This window comes from Rhipicephalus sanguineus, chromosome 1 (assembly GCF_013339695.2).
Source record: "Rhipicephalus sanguineus isolate Rsan-2018 chromosome 1, BIME_Rsan_1.4, whole genome shotgun sequence".
Classification (NCBI taxonomy): domain Eukaryota; kingdom Metazoa; phylum Arthropoda; class Arachnida; order Ixodida; family Ixodidae; genus Rhipicephalus; species Rhipicephalus sanguineus.
This window is the reverse complement of record NC_051176.1, coordinates 169,853,829-169,874,350: the sequence shown is the minus strand read 5'-3', so window position 1 is coordinate 169,874,350 and position 20,522 is coordinate 169,853,829. Positions and strand designations below refer to the sequence as shown.

General features: G+C 41.3%; 1 protein-coding gene across 6 annotated transcripts in view; it reads left to right on the top strand.

Annotated features, from left to right (window-relative positions):
• The window catches only part of LOC119402106 (protein SCAI), an 85,895-nt gene extending 66,624 nt beyond the window's left edge, over nucleotides 1-19,271 (top strand). For 4 of the 6 annotated variants that reach the window (XM_037669230.2, XM_037669216.2, XM_037669239.2 and 1 more), the window contains exons 13-14: nucleotides 2,432-2,518; nucleotides 15,029-19,271. In XM_037669230.2, the coding sequence (XP_037525158.1) occupies nucleotides 2,432-2,518; nucleotides 15,029-15,172 (231 nt within the window). In that variant the 3' untranslated portion in view covers nucleotides 15,173-19,271. The remainder of the gene's footprint in view (nucleotides 1-2,431; nucleotides 2,519-15,028) is intronic. The other 2 variants (XM_037669247.2, XM_037669255.2) reach the window with 1 other exon arrangement.
• The last annotated feature ends 1,251 nt before the right edge of the window (nucleotides 19,272-20,522 follow it).

Here is a 20,522-nt window from a genome sequence, read left to right as displayed (position 1 = left end):
CATTTATTTAATGAAGGTGGCCAAACCGAGAGCAGTATTTTTATGCTATGGCTTGGTTAGGAGTCAGTAGAAGACGTCCTAGAAGGGCAACAAGTGAGCCCATTGCAAAGTTTGCTGTAGTTACGGTTAGCATTGTTTTTGTTCTCCACTTTTTTCTTGAATCCCCCTGAGATGGCTGAGCAGAAAGCATTGCACAAAGGCCAATGGATTTGCTTTTTATTGTAACAATCTTTTCTATTAATGCTCGAACAAGGCGTCAAGAAGCCATTGTGTCTGCACTTCTTAAAGTATGTTTTTAAATGAGGATGTACTATCATGTACAGCCACCTGTTGCTAATCAGCCACTTCACAGTGTTAATTTTCAAGTTACTCTGTATATAAATCGAATTGAATCTGACAATGGGGCTGACATCACGTATCAGATACACCAACCAAATTCTGCCTTTGGAATTTCTGTTCTCTAAAAAATTTGGCATCATACAAAATAAAGAAATTAATTTGGTAAGGTTATAATCTGATATGAGCTGGAGTTGTTACAGTTGCTTACCAAAATTTGTTTCATTAATATTACTGCATGGTTTTGTACAGGTAAAAAGACTTAGGTTAGGTTACTTGTGTTTTTCATTAGGCACACATTTTAAACATTTTCAGCAAAGACTAAGATGTCGTCCTGGCCTATTGTTTGTTGTTTAATCAGTTGTGATGCTGTACCTTTCCAAGGGAGTGGAAGGAAAATCTCACCCCTACATATTTGTAGACGTTCTATGGAAGGCATTTTTAAAAGTTTGCCTGGGTAAAATGATAACTGTCATATATTTTTTTTTTTATTGGACTGCACTGTACTGAACAGGTTTCCATAAGTTAGTGGCTTCCTTACTCTGTTGTATTCTCAAATTTGAGGTTTTCAGTAGGTTTTGTTCCTAGTTTCATGCTTCATACCAGCACTGGAGCTGTCTCATTGCAGTCTTGACAAACACAGTTTGCTCACTATTTCTTAGTTTGGCACTTTCTCTGCAGCCTGATTGCCTTCACTTTGCAAGAAGTTCTTCTGTCAATGGTTTCTTTTTCTTCCTTTACCCTGATACTGTTGCACAGCAAATAGCATGTGCACTTTGTCAACTTTAAAGGGACACTAAAGTGAAGCAATGAATTGGTTTAGATTGATAAATTTTACTCTGAAAACTCTAATGCTGTTAATTTCATGATCATAGCTTTAATAATAGAGGAGAAAATCAAGGTCAAAGTCTCATTTTTAAATTTCGTGCCGAAATCTCTGTGCGTGATGTCACCGATTTCAAAGTGCATTTTTCAGATTTTGGCGAAATTGGCCCATTGAAATTTTCTGAGACTTGGTATGTTAAATGGACGCTAAAGGAAAATAAAAACTTACGTCAGAGGGAAAGGTCAACGTTTGAGAACGTCTAAAATGTCAATATTATCAATAGCAGTGCACTAGTAGAGAACGGCGCAGGTTGTGTAAAAGTTCCGTTTTCGCTTGGGCTGTGCTCCGCTTGTGCGGTCGCGTCTCAGTGGTAGTTTCGTTATCACATACTGCTGCATGTGCCTTGCACGCTCTTGAAAGTCGCTCTAACGTAAAGGTCATCAAAATGCCATGTCCATGTGATGTTGTGTAATGTGCCCTTCAGAGCAGAAACCACGGCCTTGGTTGCCGGGCAGTAAAGGCGGGCAACATTGGGCAAGGCAACTGCTACATCAGGAGGCCTCTTCAGGCGCACGATTTGAAGTGCGCTAACGCTGTATGGACCACTAAAACATGATTTTCATTCAATATAAGCATTTTCTTGGCACGAAACAAGCACTACAAGGTTTCTAGAATACTATTTAAACAATCACTGTCGACTTAACGTTTGACTTTAGTGTCCCTTTAAGTCTCTAGCCCCCTCGGAGGACAATGTACTTCATTTTTACTGATTAGGAGCAATGTAGGTCCTAGCAGTTGCCGTCAAGTCTCTGACGTCATGTGATTGGTGCGGGAATTTCAAGGTGGCATTGCCACCCACGTTTTTGCACGTCTTCTCGTGGTAAGTGTGGTGATTTTGGTATTGTGAAAGAGAAAAATCGGTTTTCTCTTTAGTGTCCCGTTAAACATTTGAGTGCTTTGACTGAAACATGCACATTTCATGGTTTTTGGACTTGCCATTCACAATTTTTGCATAGACTTGAACCTATCTGCCCACTTGTCTACTGCTTACTTTCTTTATGGCTGCTGTTTTGTTTCAGTCTAAAAGTAACCTTGTAAAGCATCTCAACAGTCTCGTATATCCAGTGCCTACTTTGTGTATGGTTCTATTACTGCAGGTGGCAGTATTTCATTACGTAGGTGATTTTTGCACTTGCACTTTTTTATTGGCTCATGTTCTTTGGTTGCTGTGGGATTCTTCGAATCTGGTTCTTGTTTCTTTCATCGTAGATTAAGTATTCGGTGGGGGACCCAGAGAACTTGTATCAGAGGATGCCTCAGGCAGCCATGGGCACGCCTCCCTACCAGAGCCTGCCGGTATTTGCGCTTTTCTCTTACGTTTCGCCTCCTGCTTGTCTGGCCTGAGCTGTTGTTGCAACTGTTATAATTTCTTTTCTGCACCTTTTGATTTCAATTTATCCGAAGGCATGCCCCTTGCTTTCTTTCTCATTGTGCATAAGTTTTCTCTCTTTACTTAAGCGTTGTGAAGCTGATGCATGCTGTGCTTTGCTATGTCCTCTGTATGCACATAGATTGAGAAATTTCAGAAAGTTGTCTCTGAACTAAGGCAGACTGATCTCTTTAACAATCCATTCGCCTTTTTTTTTTTCTAGCCTTAAAGAATCAACATGGTCCTTGTGATTTGACTGCAGTTTCAGCACTTGTTCATAACAGTGCTGTGCATGAGCTTGTGTGATCATACTGTGGGAGTGTTGGTGAAACTCACAAATGGTGTGAGATGAGTGGACACATCAAACAGTTAACCCTTTGTGGGTCGAACTTTTTCATGAAATCACTCCAAAAATGTGCATTTTTTTTTATTGCTCAATTAAATTCTTCAGACGATGCTCAATTAAATTCTTCAGATGATTCTATTTAAGAAAAAAATTGTCTAAATTTTTTTTTCGTGACTGTAAAGTGACAAGTCATTTTTACTGTTCCATACACATGGTTTATTCGTGAGTAACATCAAGCAAAATCCTAAAAAAACACTTATATGATTTTTTATAAATAAAAATTATGTGTTGTATTAAACATAGCTCACAGACATACTAAAATACACTTGGGAAATAGTCCACATCGGAAGAATCGCCACTCGACACACTAGCAGCAGAGCAACCGGTGCGCATTTCCATAGCGTAAGCAAACTGCGTGAGTGAGCGCATGGAAGAAAACTGTATGGTTGTGTGCCTGTTCAGTAAGCAAAACGAGTGAAAAAGCTATAATAATCTTTCGTCTCGTTCCCAACGAGACGGAGTTAGTTTTTCCGAGTCCCCAAAACAGGAAACGCAACCACGGCGGCATGGTTTGTGTAATTTAGTGCTGCACAGAAACAGATGTAATCGCGCCCCGGGGAGCAATAAACGAGAGAGTAACAAGTGGTCATCCTTTAAGAGATTAGAAACCAGACAGCCATCAGCTTTGCGGGCGCAAGAAGCGATAACCACCCGAAGGACGAAACCGAAACTAGCTGAGCTGCGCGCATGCTTGGATGAGCAAGCGAAAGCCGGCGCGCCACTTTGGAAAGAAGAAAAAAAAAACAATGAAGAGACATGGGCGCATGAAAAAAAATTCCACGTATTCCCAAAGTGTGGCAGCACATGCCAAGCAAGAGAAACGATCGGAAAAAAAAGTGCGTTTTAAAGATACAGGCAATGTCGTACATGTACGGCGTAAACTCTCAAAGGGTTAAGATATCTTTGTTTGGTTTGGGCAGTTAGAACATTACAGTGGGTGCACACGCAGAAAGCCATGCAGTTCTTTCTTTTTTTAAGCAACTGGCTGTTTAAACTGTAGCATTACCTTTGTTTTGGAACACAGGAATATAACTTTGGGCACAATATCAGCCACACACCAAAAGGTATCTCAGCAAGCCGTGTCACTGAACATGATAAAGAAACTTAATGCTTCGGGGGTGCAAGTGTATGATCATGCATTTGTCTTCGCTTTAGCAGCTATGATTTGTTTTACTATTAGTAGGAGACAGAGTTGAATGGACATTGATGAGAAAAGGTATTTTTGTTACAGTGTTTTACAAGCAGCTTGTGCAATGTTAAAAAGTGGGAAATTGGTGTAATTGCTTGCTTTTATAAATCTTATTTTGGTTGAGTTATTTATGTTTTGAAGTGCAAAAGCATCTTGGGCAAAAACAATGGAAAAGATCAATTTTGTGAAAATCATATTTTTGTAACATACAGGCATTGGCACAAGTTCTGACCAGGTGTCTCACACCTTGGATTGATATTTCGGCTGCAACAGCAATTTGTACCACCAAGACAAGCTATATTCTGACTGAAAAAAAAAGAAAAAAATGGGCTCTTCCATGCTATGCTGCTGCTGAATGATGTATGTCACAAAAAAAAGGCAAAAAATGTATTTTTGCCTTTTTTTTTGTTGCATTCTCTATAGCTCTTGCTTCCTGTGCGATGGATTGTTTTATTACGCATCTTCGAAGGTTCCGTGGATGGTTGTCTTCCATTTGTATATTCTGCATATGGGGATACTTTCATGACTGCTTTCACAGGGTACAACCGAAATCAAAACAAACCTGAAGGTGGGGACGACCAACAGTTTGCTATTTACGTGTATGACGCACATGTTAGCATTTCCTAGTTAAAACCGGAACATTGGGCCTTCAAAACATATGTGCGCGATGCTGTGCGGTGATGACCAATTCAAATTACGGGATGTGGCAATGTGCATGATGTTTATCACACATCTTCAGTCTGCCTCTCGCTGCTCACTTCGTTTTAAATGGTGCACATCGTAGTCAGAGACTCTGCTGAGCTTCATAGTCAAGGTTACCACGGTTCTCCATCAGGGCTATGCAAAATAACAGCAGAGCCACATTATCACACTTTCTCACGCGACCGGCTGTGGAAAAATACACATGTTCAATTGCTTGCATCCATCTTGCTCGCCTTTCTGCTTCATATAACAGCTTTGGAAATCGGTAAAACTGAACATTGTTATTCAGTCCTTTACGTGCCAATTCACAATGCAACAGTAGTGTTGATTGCGGCGTTTCTTGTAGTGCATGGAGCTTCGTGGCGGTTTGGTGGCACGTGCGACTATCGGAGAAAAGTTCATAGCTCTCCATCTGAGTGTTAAATGCACAAAACAAGCAATATTAAGCTAAATCATTGTTTCTCACTCGCTAGTTGCACCTGGTTCTACAGCAAACTGTGCAAGGAAGTCTGACTTTGCACTACCCAATACTGCTCCAACAGGTGGCGCTACGCGTCTTCGAAACTCCAGAGTCTGACGGCCTATAGGGCCTAAAAGTTCATCATTGTTATAACTTTATTTCATGAAAAAGAAAAACTGTCATCCACCTGTTTGTAGCATGAGGCTTTAAAGGAACTCATATGGATTTCTAAGAAAGCAAGCTTCCCAGTTGATAAAAATTAATCCTAGTGTGGAGTTCAAACACGGGACCACCATTCCAACGTAGTTGCCCTGCCATCTTAAAGGGGTTGTGAAACGTTTTCCAAAAATTTTGTACGATGTGTGTATTCAGAATTCGGGCTGTCCATTCAATAAATACCTTGATTTGGTTCGTCGTCCGTGTTGATTTAATAGCTATAAAATCACAATTTCGATTTCTCAGCTGAGTGTTCTCATCCACTCTACAGCTCCGTCATCTTAGGCAGCCAATCAAAATTTTCTGTCGTTGACAAAACATGACGCAGTGAGGCCTGTTGAGGCAAAGTTGACCGAGGTTCAGAGCACCATACCGCTTCGATGTCAGCGCCGTAATGATGTCATGCACACAAACTGTGCAATTTCAAAATGGCCGACCTTCCCGAGCTGCAGCGTCAGTATGTTAGAACCACGTTAGAGGAATATGAGAGGTCTCTTAATGGCAGCGCTTCAGAGTACTGAGAACGTGTTGATTACTTGCGTGCGTTTTGGCCATCCTCCAAGGGGTGGCGCTGTATGTTCAGAGGCCATTGTTCGCGCACATCGCATGCAGTTGCGAGTAGTTCCGTGCTTTGTGTTGGTGCACTTGTGTTGCTTTTGCGTGGTTTATTGTGGCCTAAATCGTTTTGTTATCCTGTGATGGTAAAAAAAAATTGTTTTGTCCCGCGCTGCATGACGGGGTACAAGTAGTGCCGGGGGATGTACTCGTTGTCTTCTGCCCCGAAATATGATGAGAGATTGGGTATATGACGCGATAATGCATGTGAAGATGATTTTATTGCTGTGCAAAACGAGAATTCACTGCGTTCGGCCACATGTATTGCGCTGAACTGATGGCCTGCAGATGAGCATGCCATCTGTCGGAGACTGCTAGAAGTGCATGCTATACTGCTATGCTGGGGTGGGCGCCATTTAGAACCTCTCATATTCCTCCACCGTGGTAGAATGTAGTCGGCTTTTGGGCTTTGAGTAGTACTGTGAGGTAAAAAATTGCTGTATTATTCTTTTACTTCCTAGCTTTCATATTAAATATATTATTTTAGAGGCAAACGAAGGTTAACGATTTGATTACAATTTCAAATGTCTGCAGATGATGTCACTGGTTAGTGCCCATGCCAACCAGTGGTGCCGCATTGTTGTTTTAGGAGCGTAAGGAGGCTAGGATTTCAAATGGGCATTATTAAATGTAGACTGAATATTGCACCGAAGTATTTAGGAATCGGCATGCCCGATGCTTATTGAAGCAGTGAAAATTACAGCTGGGCAGCTTCATTTTCTTTTCACGACCCTTTGAACTAACCAGGAAGCTAGCAGATGGCACCATGAGGGCGAATGAATCAACTCCAAGCAGGGCACTGAATATGGTAAATCAGTTTTCAGAATCCCACAAGGTGGAGGAAGGGTTATGAGAGGGAAAATAGGCATCCACCCGTTTGTGATGCAAAGCTATTAGGAAATCCGTTTAGATTTCTTGGAGAGTTAGCGATATTTATTTATAGATCATCCAAAAATTTCTTACTACATTCTCCATGGACCAAGGAGAAGGAGGAAGGAAAAGATTGAAAGGCAGGGAGGTCAACCAGACGCGTGTCCGGTTTTCTACCCTACACTGGGGGAAGGGATTTAAAGAAAAAGAGTGAAGAAAGCACTGTCAGGGTACATGTGCGCCTGTCCATTGCGCGCCTGCAAGCGGTCACTTAAACCGGTTGATTTTAAAAACAGTAGCAATGCTCCCGCCACTTTGCTGGCCTGCGACACGTAGAGCCACGATTCGAGGATCACAAGGGCTCTTTCTGACACTAGAAACAGGCGGCCGCACCAGCGTTCCTGGTTATTCTGCCAAAAGCGCTTGCTAAGGTGACCTGCAATGGCGTATAGGTGGCACCCTATGGTGTTATGAGATAAAGCCCCTTTATGTAGGAAAGTAGCAACACTCTCCTCCGCATGTGCGTTTCCTCCTCAATTCTTCTCGCGCATGCCACATGGCACACTTTTTCACCTCTGCTTCCGCGGACGCACTGCAGCGTTAAATGGAGGCATTTGATTTTGAGCCAGTTGTGCACTCAAGTGGTATAGAAAACTGAAAAATAGTGATAACATGATTTAGAACACCGAAATGAACGTTTGAGTTCTGTTTATGAGAGTAGGTTGGTTTCTTCTCAAAGCCATATGAATGGGTCATACTAATTTAAAAGAAGCCTTAGGAGAGTTCTATGGTGCAGACATTTTTTCTGCCACATAGCATGCTTTACTTTGCATCTGATATACTTTTGCTTGTGGCATATACCTCTGATTTTCACTTTTTTTTCTTGCTTGTGCGAGCATGTGTAATGACTTCGTGGCTAGTACATCGTCCATCAACGGGAAAGTAGCTTTCGCGCCAAACTGAGCAAAACGGTTTCGAACTGTCAGTAGAATCAAGTGGTGCCGACAATCGCTCATCAGCATCATAACAGTATCTCGAAAAAAAGGATTTTTCAGATTATTGTTTTGGTGTCGAAGTCAAAGGAACTTTTAAAAAATGTGCTCGGTTTACCTGTGAGAGAAAGGAGGCATTCTATACAGTTAGGATATATAAACGCCTCTAGATAACATATTCTGATAGTTCACACCAAAATATCATTATTGTATGTAGTACCAGAGTTGAAAACTGTGATTTCGATCAGGTGTAAAAAATTATCATAACCATAATCAGAGGAATCTCAGGCGTTGGTTGACACGTAACCAAAAAGTATATCGTGTAATATTCAGCACCAGAATTAGTGCTAGTGTAGAAATATGCTATGAAGTAGGAAGCTGAGAAAAAGACATGCTCAGGACAACAGAACAGTGGTATCAGCATATCATTGCGGAAACCTACACAGTTTTATACATGATGTAGAAGTTTCACTGCGACAGAAGGGTTGACGGAGAATGGCATCTTGCGCTAAGAGCACGTTCTTTACCAACAGCGGCTCTGTTATCTTAAAAAGGACACTTCAGGTGCAAGGGATAACACGTCGTCTTGTGAACTGAGCTGCTTTTTGGCGAAGAATATGGAATGTGCAGATGCACCGGATATTCATTTAATTGACATTGGGCACTCATCCACAAACAAGCCACGAATTTTATGAGCTCTATAGTTGTATGCAGCCCAAAAACAAAGCAGTAAATACCCTTCAAAACATGATTTCCATGTAATGGCATTGACTCTTTGTACTGACACTGTGGTTAATCCCCTATCGCGACTTCGCAAGTAGCTAATAGGGGCTTCTTTGAAGTGGGATTAACTGCAACATCATTACAATTGGTCGCTGACATTTACTGGGATGAAGTAGGCCCTCTGGCTTTGATTTTGTGTTGTATCACAATGTAGCGGACAAGAAGTGCAAGTGATATTTAGAAAATGCAGTATACATGCAGTGAGCATTGGTCAATGTAGCGTGAAGTGGCACAAAAAAAAGGCTGTCTTCAAAGGCCTATTGAAAGTATACAGCTTAATAGGGGCAGCTACAGTCCCTTTACATTTTCCATAGCCACTCACCACTACCTCATTTGATGGTGAACACTGCAGCACGCATGCCAGCACTTTTGCTAGCACATTTTGATCTTTCGGCCATAGAAAATCCTTTTGAAGCTTAAGTTCTCACAAGAATCTTCTTGCTCGCTTTGCAAAACATCTGAGCAATAATAGGAATCACGTTGTGACATGAAGGAAAGCGTGTTTGTGCGGAAGTACCACAATTATATTGCTTTCCTGCACATCTGCCACATTTACCAAACTTCGTATTAGCGCCTGTTTATTGTTGCGGAAGTAGTTCTGATGAACCTTGATCACCTCAGTCGCTCCTTGTGATGGAGTAGTCAGCGACTGGTGGTGTTCCAAAAATTTTTTCATTTGTACCAACTTGGTAGGTGTGCCATCTTCAACCAGTGAATTATGACAGTTTTCACACTGTATTCGCCTAATCAGCCTTGAAACTACATTTCGTGAGGTATATTATAGACTCCTCTACTTCAGGATTTCAATCTACAAGGTGTCTCAGCAGAATATTCAGCATATTAAGGACAACCCCATTTTTATGCAGTGCACAAATAGCTGCAAAAAAACGTTGATCAGCAGGCTGGAAGAAAATTAAAAATGCAGCATTCGGGGATACTTTCATACAAGCAATAAGAAAGGCGCCTTGCCTCGCAAACAACACTGTTTTTTGTTGGAACAAAGTTCTTTCAGCTAATGTTTTGCCGCCACTGCTTCTTGCGCAAGCCATCGCGCTTAGCTTGAGGTATCATGAAAAGTGCATAACCATTTTCACACTTGTTGCTGCGGTTATACGCACAACAGCACGGCATAGCACGAGCACACAGCGCAGAAAACTAACGTTCACTACGCGGAGCCAAGGTGAAAAATGGTGCAAACGAAAAGAAAAACACAAACAAAATGCAAGATCTATGCACGTCCAAGGGCAACCGTAAGGAGACCACTCGTTGTGCAGAAAAAGCGGCGCAATACTGTGAGAATGCAAAAAGGGTGAGGAGGAGTCGAGGAGGTTGCGCAGCGGCAGCGGAGTACAAAAAGTAGCGGTACGTTCTCAAAGTCAAGGGGCTTTATTATGAAAGAGTGAAATGTGGCATCTAAAACGAAAATTTTAGTTGTGGGTAACTCATTTGGCATATATCTTGAAATTCCCCTGATTGATAACTTCATGTTGTATGCAGTAATCATTGTAATTCCTCTTACTTTTTATTCTTTTTTTCTAATAGACCTAAAGGAAATGTGACCTGAAAAGAAGTGTTGCAGGGCCCTTGTAGGGTCTTTTAAGGCGAACAGTCAACTCGAGGCATGATAGTCGGTCACAGTTTAAGGGGTTCAACCGCATCAATAGGGACAGGATTCAGCAATCGTTTGCACAAGTGTGTGACACTCTCTTAGTAATGGAGCAATTTCGTTTTGAAGGTTGTGAAAAACAGCTGGCATATACAGTGACACAGTCATGACTAGAGACCGGATTTTAGGCAAATGCCTATTTTTTTCTTGCGCTCCCAGAAAACAAGCACTAGCAGCAGTGAAGTGGGACGGGCCGGTCAGCGTACTCCGCTGCGCTGACATGTCGCGAGCAGTTGCCGAATGCAAAACCGCGGAGAACCATCAGGGTAAAGGAGAGTGATAAGCAAAAGAAGAAAGAAAAAAAATGTGATGTCCACGTGGCTTTTGTTCTGTTTGTAATTCACTTTTTAAGGTGTTCACCGCCAGGAAACCCGTCCAATAGGAGGCATCCCTCCCTTCTGGTTCTTTAGTGGTGTGGCTATCTGCTTCTGCTCTTCCCTTCTCAGTCATGCCGAAAAGGAAGACACCCAGCAATGTGTTGATTGGACAGTGGACACTTGACTCTCCATACTCAAATGCAAGGACATCTATGTACTTAGATTTAGGTGCACGTTAAGAAACCTCAGATGGTTGAAATTAATCCGGAGTCTCGCACGGCATGCCTCATAACCCCAGCAGTTATTATTATTGACAAAGTGGCAGATGGAGAGGTTGTTTTCATATATTGCAGACCTGAAAGGCTCTCAGGAAGTGTTAACAGCAGACGTCTCAACGTAGGGATCTGCTAAAGCACAGATAATGGCAAAGGATTGCATTGTGAGAACGATGGCAGTTTTAGTGGTGGCGATGATTTCACTGTACTAAAGAGGCAGGGATGGCTACAGTTCAATATGTTGGAACCCATGGTGGCACAGGAGCAATGTCAATCTGACTTGGCCGAATTTAGGGCTCGTCAATAGGATAGGAGAGGAGAGGCATATTGAAGTATCTAGCATTTGCAGAGTGCTCAGAATGAGGAGAGAGAAAGTCTAGGCCAAGTATGAGGCTATGGGGGCAGTGGGCAGGCACTATGAAAAGGTTGACATTATGTCAACCAGCAATGCTTATTACATAGGCATTACACATTTTCAACACAGCAGTGGTGCTACCTTCAATGATGTGTACGACTTGATCAGTGGCCGTTATAAGAATTTACAAGTTAACCGTCTCTCCAGAAGGTGCAAAATGGAGCACCTCGCAACATCAGCATCAGCTTGATTGTAACGTAAACAACCAACAACCACCTAAGTCACGAGTTTGTGTTGGCTGCCATGCTCTTTGCATGTGCTCTCTGCCACAGTTTACAATGTGGTGCTCACGTGCACGCGTTGCCGCGCATGGTGCATGTCGCTGTTTTGTGGGATCACGTGGCCAGCTGTGGTTAAAAAAAAAAAAGAAACCTGGCCCTGCTTCTCTCGGCGGTCCCTGAAACCAAGACTGCGACTGGATGCTACAAAAATGCCTCCAAATAATTAACTATCATGCGCCTGAGAAAGCAAGGTTTGCAGCCGCGATAAATGGTTCATTAGCTATACTTATTGCAAAAAAAATAATAATAAAAACGTGATGCAATATATTTGTAATGAGTAATGTTGTGCTGTTTTTTTGCAATACATGTTTTTTGCTCCTGCTTCAGATTTTGTTGCTTCACACCTTTGTTTCTTTCTATATCACTCTTTTTTTCCCGCTCCCTTTTCTCATACCTTGGCACAAGCTTTGCTATTGCTCATGTGCATTGCATTCACAGTGCTAAAACATCTGGCTGTGGTTTGAGCCAACTATTTACGTGGCTTACTTGATAGGTAGTTGCACCTTCATTTTTTGTTGAATAAGTCTGACCTTGCTAAAATTATAGGGCTTAACCTTCAGTGCAAAGGTTCTGAAACTTAAACTTTATTTTGGTCACGTCATGCGACCCACCAGTTCAGTGGAGAAAGAATTAATGTTGCTAAAGTAGAAGGCAAGAGAAAAACAACGCCACCCGTGCACGAGATGGTTAGATGGTATTTGGAAAGCCTCAGGGAAACATCTATAGTCAGGTACAACATTATTAGGCAGTGGCATTTCCAGCTCGAAAGCGTATGCATGCAAGCCTGCACCAAGGAGTACACGCTCTAGAGTGACGTCATGAGCCACACAGTTGGTGATCCCACCATCGGAGAACATCACTGAGTACATGAGCGGGATTATTTGTTTAGTCGCAAGGCAATCAGCTGCTTTCCTTTGATCACCTGGGCAGGGCCTCTCCTGCTTTCTTAAGCTGCATCCAACTATAGATGAGCTTAAAAGAGTTGTATTAAATAGGTCTCATCATCACCATTATCTTTGTCAGCCTATTTATGTCCATTGCAGGATGAAAGCCTCTCCCAATGATTTCCAGTTTACTCTATCTTGTGCAAGCTGATTTCATTTTACTCCTGCGTGCTTCTTAATTTCGTCGTCGCTTTATGTAACTCACTGGTGCCCTTGACTGCATTTTGCATTCCTTGGTAACTATTCTGTTGCTCTAACTGACCATCAGCTGTCTGTCTTATGCATTATGTGGCTGGCCGAGGTCCATTTCCTTCGCTTGATGTCCACTAGAATATCCACCACGCCTCTTTGTTCCCTGACCCATTCTGCCATCATCCGATCTCTCAATGTTATGCCTACCAGTTTTTGTTCCATTGCGTATTGTGTGGTCATTAAAGGGACCAACAACTGGCCAGAACTTGTGGTGAGATCCTGGTGAAAATGAAAAGTCTGTGAATTATACTGACAAATTCAAGCATCCTTCTTGCGATTTGAGTGGGATTATATTTTTAAATTGCGTTTAAAAGTTACAGAAAACTGGTATGCTGCGCAGCCTCGTGGAAGAGCCTTGATGCTCCACTATGGAGTCATTCCATTGGCTGTACGTAGTCTGATGCTTCTATGCACACCATAAATAGTGCTCAGAATTAGAGTATGTATATTATTATCCTTTTCTCTATTCTGTGCTGCTTACAAGATAAAAGTTGAAACTGAGAAGCAGCGCTGCCTTCGATGAAGCTAGTGGAACGTGTCTAGCCGTGGTGCATGCGCGTGGAGTTCACACATGCACAGCAAACCGCAGCGCACAAACATGAACTGCTGTTGCACTCACCTTCCACCGTTTGCAGTATTTGTTGTGGGTACAACTTCACAATTGCCCCAGACAAAAAAATTCTGATTATAAATGTTCCACAGCGTTTTCCGAATTATCCCTTCCTTGATTAAGGTAGAAGTTCAGTGGAAGATGGCAATGTTGGCTCCAGCGACACCCCGTGTTCCAAGGACTTTTTGATTAGACACTGTGGCTAGTAAGCTATCCATTGCGCTAAAGAAAACAGGTGTCATAAAAATTGGTTGTCACTCCCTTTAATGTCAATCTCTACTTTCTTTGTCCTTGTTATCCTCCGAGTTTTAGCCCCATATTTTAGAACTGGCAGTATGCAGCGATTGTATAATTTTCACTTCAGGGATCAGCAGCAGGTTGCCTGTCATTATTTGGGAGTGCCTACTGTATGCGCCCCAGCCCATGTTTATTCTTCAGTAGATTTCCTTTTCGTGAATAGGCCCCCCCCCCCGTTAGTAATTGACCTAGGTATGCATGTTCTTTTACAGACTCCAATGGTTGTTTTCCGATCATGAACTCATTCTCTTTCGCCTATTCAGCATTATCTTTGTCATCAATATATTCATACTTAGCCCTACTTTTTTAGTTTCTCGGTTGAGGTTATCCATCATTTTTTATAATTCATTGCCATCACAGGTCTCACTGGCATTCATATACTCATGGTGTCACAAGGAGTCACCAACTTGATGCTACTTAACAACAACCTGCTAAACTAATGGTTAAGTCATGTTAAGCTCCAACAAAGTGTTGCAGTTATATCAACAAGAAAGCATGATATTTTGCTGGAAATTGAAGTTCTTATTACATGCAGAAGTTTTTTTTGCTAAATTTATTAGCTACTGTTCCTTTCACAGTATTACCATGTTTTGTCTTTGCAATCCTGCACAGGTGTGGAATGCTGACAGTATAGAAGTGTCATAACGAAGGAAATTATATGTACAGTTTATGATGTTGAGAATTAAAAAAAAAAAAACTAAAGGAATGTTTAACAGCGTTCATATTAAGTGTCATTTTTCATAAGCTTATGCACAATTTTTTCTGTGTTTTTGCAGCTCCTGATTATTACTATTGTAGTGCCCAATGCCATGTCAGTGCATGCTTCACAAAAGAAAGTGAAGTTAGGTAATCTATGCATCCAAAAAGAATATTTCTTAACATGTGAAAAAAAGAAAGTAAGTTTGCAATATTGTTAAATGCTATAACCACCAGGATAAGCTGAGACGAGGTTAACTGAGAAATGTTAAATTTTTTCCTTTCCACATATTTCAATAAAGGTGCACCCATACGTCACTTTTGTCGTAAAGCAGTAAAGAAGTAGGGTGTACTAATGCAGCATTGGTATTTCTGTGCCTGTGGCAACTGAACTGCTGTGGATGAGCTGCTTTTGTGACTCTTTCAAAGAATTTCTTTTTTTTTCTCCAAGGGGTCCAACTACCTGCCTCGGTCGCACCCGCCAATCCCCGAGAGTGAGGTCTTGGACCATCCAGCCCTACAGCGCACCATTTTGGAGCTCGCAGAAGTGCTGGATGTGCGTTCTCTCTTTTCTGAGATAGATGAAGCTGACTGACAGGCGGTAATGTTCACCCTGGCCTGAGTGGGCAAATGCCACAAGCTTAAGCAGTCTTTCTTCCTTTTCTGCCCACCTTCCTGCCTCCTCCTGCGAGCCTTGACACACAAGTGGGTGCTGTTTGTCCCCTGACACTTAACTCCCTCTGCTCTCCTGCATACACTGTGGTCAGTCATTGCTGCCATGTTTGCTTGGTGACTTGCTGTATTTGGTCCTTTACTAATGCTGAGGAACAGATTCCTTTTATGTTGCTCTTATTCTGTAAAGGAAATTTCACTAGCTCAGCTGTATTCAGCTCTGGTGAGCAGCTGTTAGACAATGGAAGTCCTAAAGAGGGCTCTTTTGTATTCGGATCAAAGTCGAAATAGGCTTTAGCCATCGGAAAGGGTAATAAATGCACTGCCAAAAGTTACTCTGGAGTTTATGTTACGGAAATCCTAAATGCTACTCAGCTCATCCATAGCTTTTTTTTTTTAATTGGAACTTGTTTCTAAGCATCCAGGCCTTGCCCTCTTTAGTATGTTTTTCTCTTTTTTTTAGTGTTGTGAAGGAACCCATTAGTGTACAAGCCCAAAGCAGCTGAGGCACATCTGTTATGCAATTGTGTTGATGAAATGCCTAACTTCACGGCTATTGTTTGTCAATTTGCTCCCAAGGAATGACTTCACTGTTTGTTTTTGTGTGCCAGGCTATTTTAGTTATACGTGCTGGGTTTTTATAAGCAACCACTGAAATCTCTTAGGGAAATGAAAAATTTAGGAAACTGTAAGCATCCACAAGTGCTTGTTGCCGATTTGCTGGCCAAACTACAGCTTTGTGTTGTCATCTAGATGCAAGCTTGATGTTTGATAAGGAATTTGTTTTTTGCTTGTGCAACGACATATCGAGAGATTGGTTCCACAACATGAGCAACCTTTTCTCCTTGCATTCTGTGAAGTAAGAAGTGGACTTTGCAGCTGAAGTGTGATCGATATTCAGCTATGTACACATGCGAGTTGTGAGTTGCATGGTAGTGGCTGATAGTTGCTTGTTGGGTTGCTGTGTCTTTTCTTTTCAGGATCAATGAACAGCACTTCATTGTTTAAAAGGTACTTGCTGATACTGTATATACAGAGGGCGCAATGCTGTTCATATTTTATTTTGTGCCTCTGCTGTACATGTTTATTTTGTCTCTTTCTCTTTAACAGGACTTCTGGTAATGCTAAAGCTTTATGGCAAAAAATAAGCTTGAAAGTTATCTGTCACTTTTGTCTTACAAACCATGGTTTGTGGGCACTAGGTGAATAACTAGGAATTTTCCATGCCTGCAAAAAAGTCATAGCACACTGGACAAAGGTAGAACAGTCCCTTTGATCTTATACTGTAAGCAATATATTTACAGCATCGTTAGGAGACTTTACTGACACATTTATGTTTTTTGGCATTCCACAAATGGATTAGTTATGCCTGTTCAATTATTTTAAAGATGCAAATTCTACTTCTTTCTTATATTCATACTTTCAAAATCAATTCATTATCACTTTAAAGTAAATTATTTTTGTACTGAGGTTTCGTCAATTGTACTTGGTTTCTGATTGTTAATGAGCTGAAGTATGTGATTTCGCAAACGTTATATGTGTTCCGCACGAGAAATCTTAGCCAGTGCAGTTGGGCAGAGTCACCATTAAATAACTGTATTTGTTCTTTTATGTCTCAACAACGAGGAGGAGTTAGTCTACCATTTCAAGCACATGTGACATATCTGTGTGTTGAGGATTGTCTGTAATATTGCTGTCACATTAATTTAACATATTGAGTGGCTGACCGTACTAGCACAAATTTTGTCTCAAGTATGGTCAGAAATCATCATAATGTCTTACAAAGTGAAGCTAACCATATCAGCAGTAGTCTGACTGCACCCAATTATTTGATTGCATGAGTCACTGTCAAGCCTGTTATAGTTGCACTTAGTCATGTCGCTATCTTTCTTTTTTCCTTTCTAAACTTTTATGACATATGCGCACAAAGCATAGCACAGGGTGACATTTATTTTGCTTCACTTTCTAGCATCACTTGCTAGCCTGTTGCTAGTTTGTCTTTTGCCATGCTATGTTTGCAGAAACCTTCGTAGTCCACTGAAAAGTAGGTCAGGTTTTCACCCATGTATAGAAGGCTGCTGCGCATAAGAGCACAGTGCTGTAAAAGTACTTTCTAATGCAAGGTCTTCACTGCTTAGATAGTATCTGAAGAAAACTGTTGTTGCTTCTGTATAACCCACAGTAGCACTACTTCACCCCTTTGATAACTGGGCGCAAAGTGTAGGTATAAATTGTTTGCTGGCCAAGAAGATGGGCTACTCTGCTGCCTTGGGAAACAGTATTGTGCACAAGCATTGGCATTTTACTAGTACTTTATGTTGCATAGCACATCACCCAGTGTACCTTCGTTTCTAAAAAAGATAGAATGAAGAGGGCTTGCTTTGTCTGTGGCTATATTTAGGTGTACATTAATTGAGAGAATTCTATGAGATAGTTATGCTTCACAATATCGTAGTGAAACCTTTAGTTTTGAGAACTAGGTGAACTCTGCGACATAAACAAACTTAATATATATAATTGAAAGATGAAGGTTTTGCTGGTTATCTGCTCCACGTCAGACCTTCAGTTTGTGCCTACCTTACCAAATGATGCAGCTGTAGCAGTGTAGTTTGCTGTGTCTGTGGGACTTTAGGGCAGAATCAGCTTTCTGTTCCCCAATCTGTGTTTTGATGGAGGTGCATGCAGCCAGGAAGCAGTTGCATGAATGCTTTTGTTAGTTTGCAAGTGATACCTTCAAACTCTAAGCAAATGGTGTATCTTGCTGTATTTTAGTGATTAGTTCAGTCAGTTGTGCATCTTTCTAAATATTTAGAGCTCATTGTGCAAAAACAACCAAAAAGAAGCTTTCTGTCGTCTTGCACACTGAATTTTGCTTTCACTGAATTCTCGTGTATAGTTTGATGAGAAGGATTACAGGAAACAAAGTTAGGCCTTAATGATTCACACGAAATATTTACGCAAAAAACTACTGACACAGTACATCGTTACGTAATATTTTATCCTTGAATGCATTCGTTCACTGGTCTTAAGAAAATGTAGAACCACAAGCCTTTTTTTATATATATAATGGCCAGAATGGAGCTGATTAAACTTACCATTTTTTCTAAAGGTCTCAGAAAAATATTGACTCATGACTTTTAGTAGAATCACCACAACTTATTTGGAGTCTGTTTTTAAAGGTAGTTCTGATGTAAAATTTTAGTGGTGTATTTTCTGCTGCAACTAATGGTTCATACAGGTTACCTGCTACAGAATTTCGCTTTGGTTACGTTTGTTATAAGTCTAGTATATACCACTGAGGCAATCTTGGCAAGTCCGCAGAGCTGGTAACAGTGTAGCTTTCTTAATAGCAGCCTTTTAACAAACCTAAGTGAACGATATGTGCACATGGTGGTTGCCATTGGGGTGCAAGTCCCAGCGTGCCACTTCTGAGCTATTTCAGCATGCCACAGACATCTATGGGCAGCAGCTTTTCTCAGAATTCATGACAAGCAGATACACAATGAAGGTCATGCATCACTCCTGGTGAGGATTAATGAGCGCCTTTTTTTTTTTTTTTAGCTTCATTATTACAAATGGCTATTTTTGCTAGCTTTTTGTGACACTTCCACTCATATTTCAAAAAACAAAAAGTTTTACATGAAAACTCCTCTATAGCTACACTATATTCAAGTAGGTTTTTTTTTACACAGTCCAAAAATTTGTTGTAGGTGGCCTTCAACTCAAAAGTTATGTGTAAGCTAATTTGCTGTAGCATGCAGCAAACAATTAAGTACATCCTTTTTTATTATGACGATTTAGGCTAATGTCAATAGCACCATTATGTTGTCACTCATTATGGTCTGCATATATGGCAATCACACAATATTAATAACTGTTAATCAGTGTGCTAGATGAGCTAACTGGTGTTGTAGCTATGCTGTGCCACAGAAGGCTTAGTGGGAAACCTGCTAAGTAAGTTTAATTAGAGGGCTTAGATAAGTGCACTGAGAATGCAAACCATCTCTTGTGCCACGAAACCATTTACCAATATTAATGAGCACTGACAGACAATAATGCCAAGGCTTCCTTGGCATTATTGTCTGTCAGTGCTCATTAATATTGTGTATAACGAAGAACGAGCCCTTAAAATTTCCACTTCTTTCCTTAAACCATTTACCGTATTTTCCAGTGTACAAGTCGCATTTTTGCATTTGTTGCAGCCTTCCTCTAAAGGACATTTTGAGAAAAAGAAAGTTTGTATGTACCCCTGCAATCGCCATCCAAAATTGTTTCTTTTGTAGTTGAACATCACTAGATAAGGAAATCATGGAAGCGCTAACAGTGAACGATGAAAAAGCCTTCATTTCATTTCAGAGAAATGCACCCTGTGTATTTGTATATCCTCAAAAGTATAATGAGCTGCACATGTGAAAGCTAACTTCTCATTTTTATTGTAATTGGTTGGCCCATGGCACTGGGTAAAACATAAATGCACAACCTAAGGATTGCTACTTTGCAGTGTTCCTTCAGTCCTTTCACTATTTTGCCATTACACTTACTCTTTTTGAAACAGAATTTCATCTCGTCTGACCAGTGAACACAGAGCCAGAATATTAATGATGTAGTAATATTCCTAAAAAGGAAAAAAGTTATACAATTGTGAACTCAAACGTAGGCCCTCACACTCATGAGCTTGACCTTACCGTTATGCTTGACAAACCTAATGCAGAACTAGCTTTTTGTAGGGAAGTTATCACAGGCAATGACCCTGTACATGCAGGATGCCCAGTTGTGATATTGTGCTTTCAGGAATTGTTAAGGCGTGTTTCTAGAGAGGGGGAGGGGCGGCATCAGAGACTGTTGCCTTGCAGGGACTAGCTGAGTGATGTTACACTTCCTCTTAGCTTCTTAGTGTAATTGCAATTACAGGAAGCTTCCAATTGAAAATCCATGATGGCCCGTAGCTGTGATATTCCATAGCAAACCTTATTGCAATAAAATCTTAGTGCACCCCTTGTGCAGTACACGGCAAGTGCAAGGGCTTGACTCTGCAGTGCACGGTGGGTGCAAGGGCTCGTCAGAGGGAGAGAGGGGTGTGCGTGCATCGCCCCTTCTAGCCAGCACTGCCATGCATCACTTTGCGCGGCTGAGCACATAAGCAGTTTGCATTCCCTGTCTTGCAGGTTGTCTGCAACAGGTGCAAAGGCTGAGTGAGACGAGATGGCTGGTTACCTCATACGTGCCGTCTTCCTGCACACTTATTTTTGGAGGTCGTGTTATCTCAAAATTTT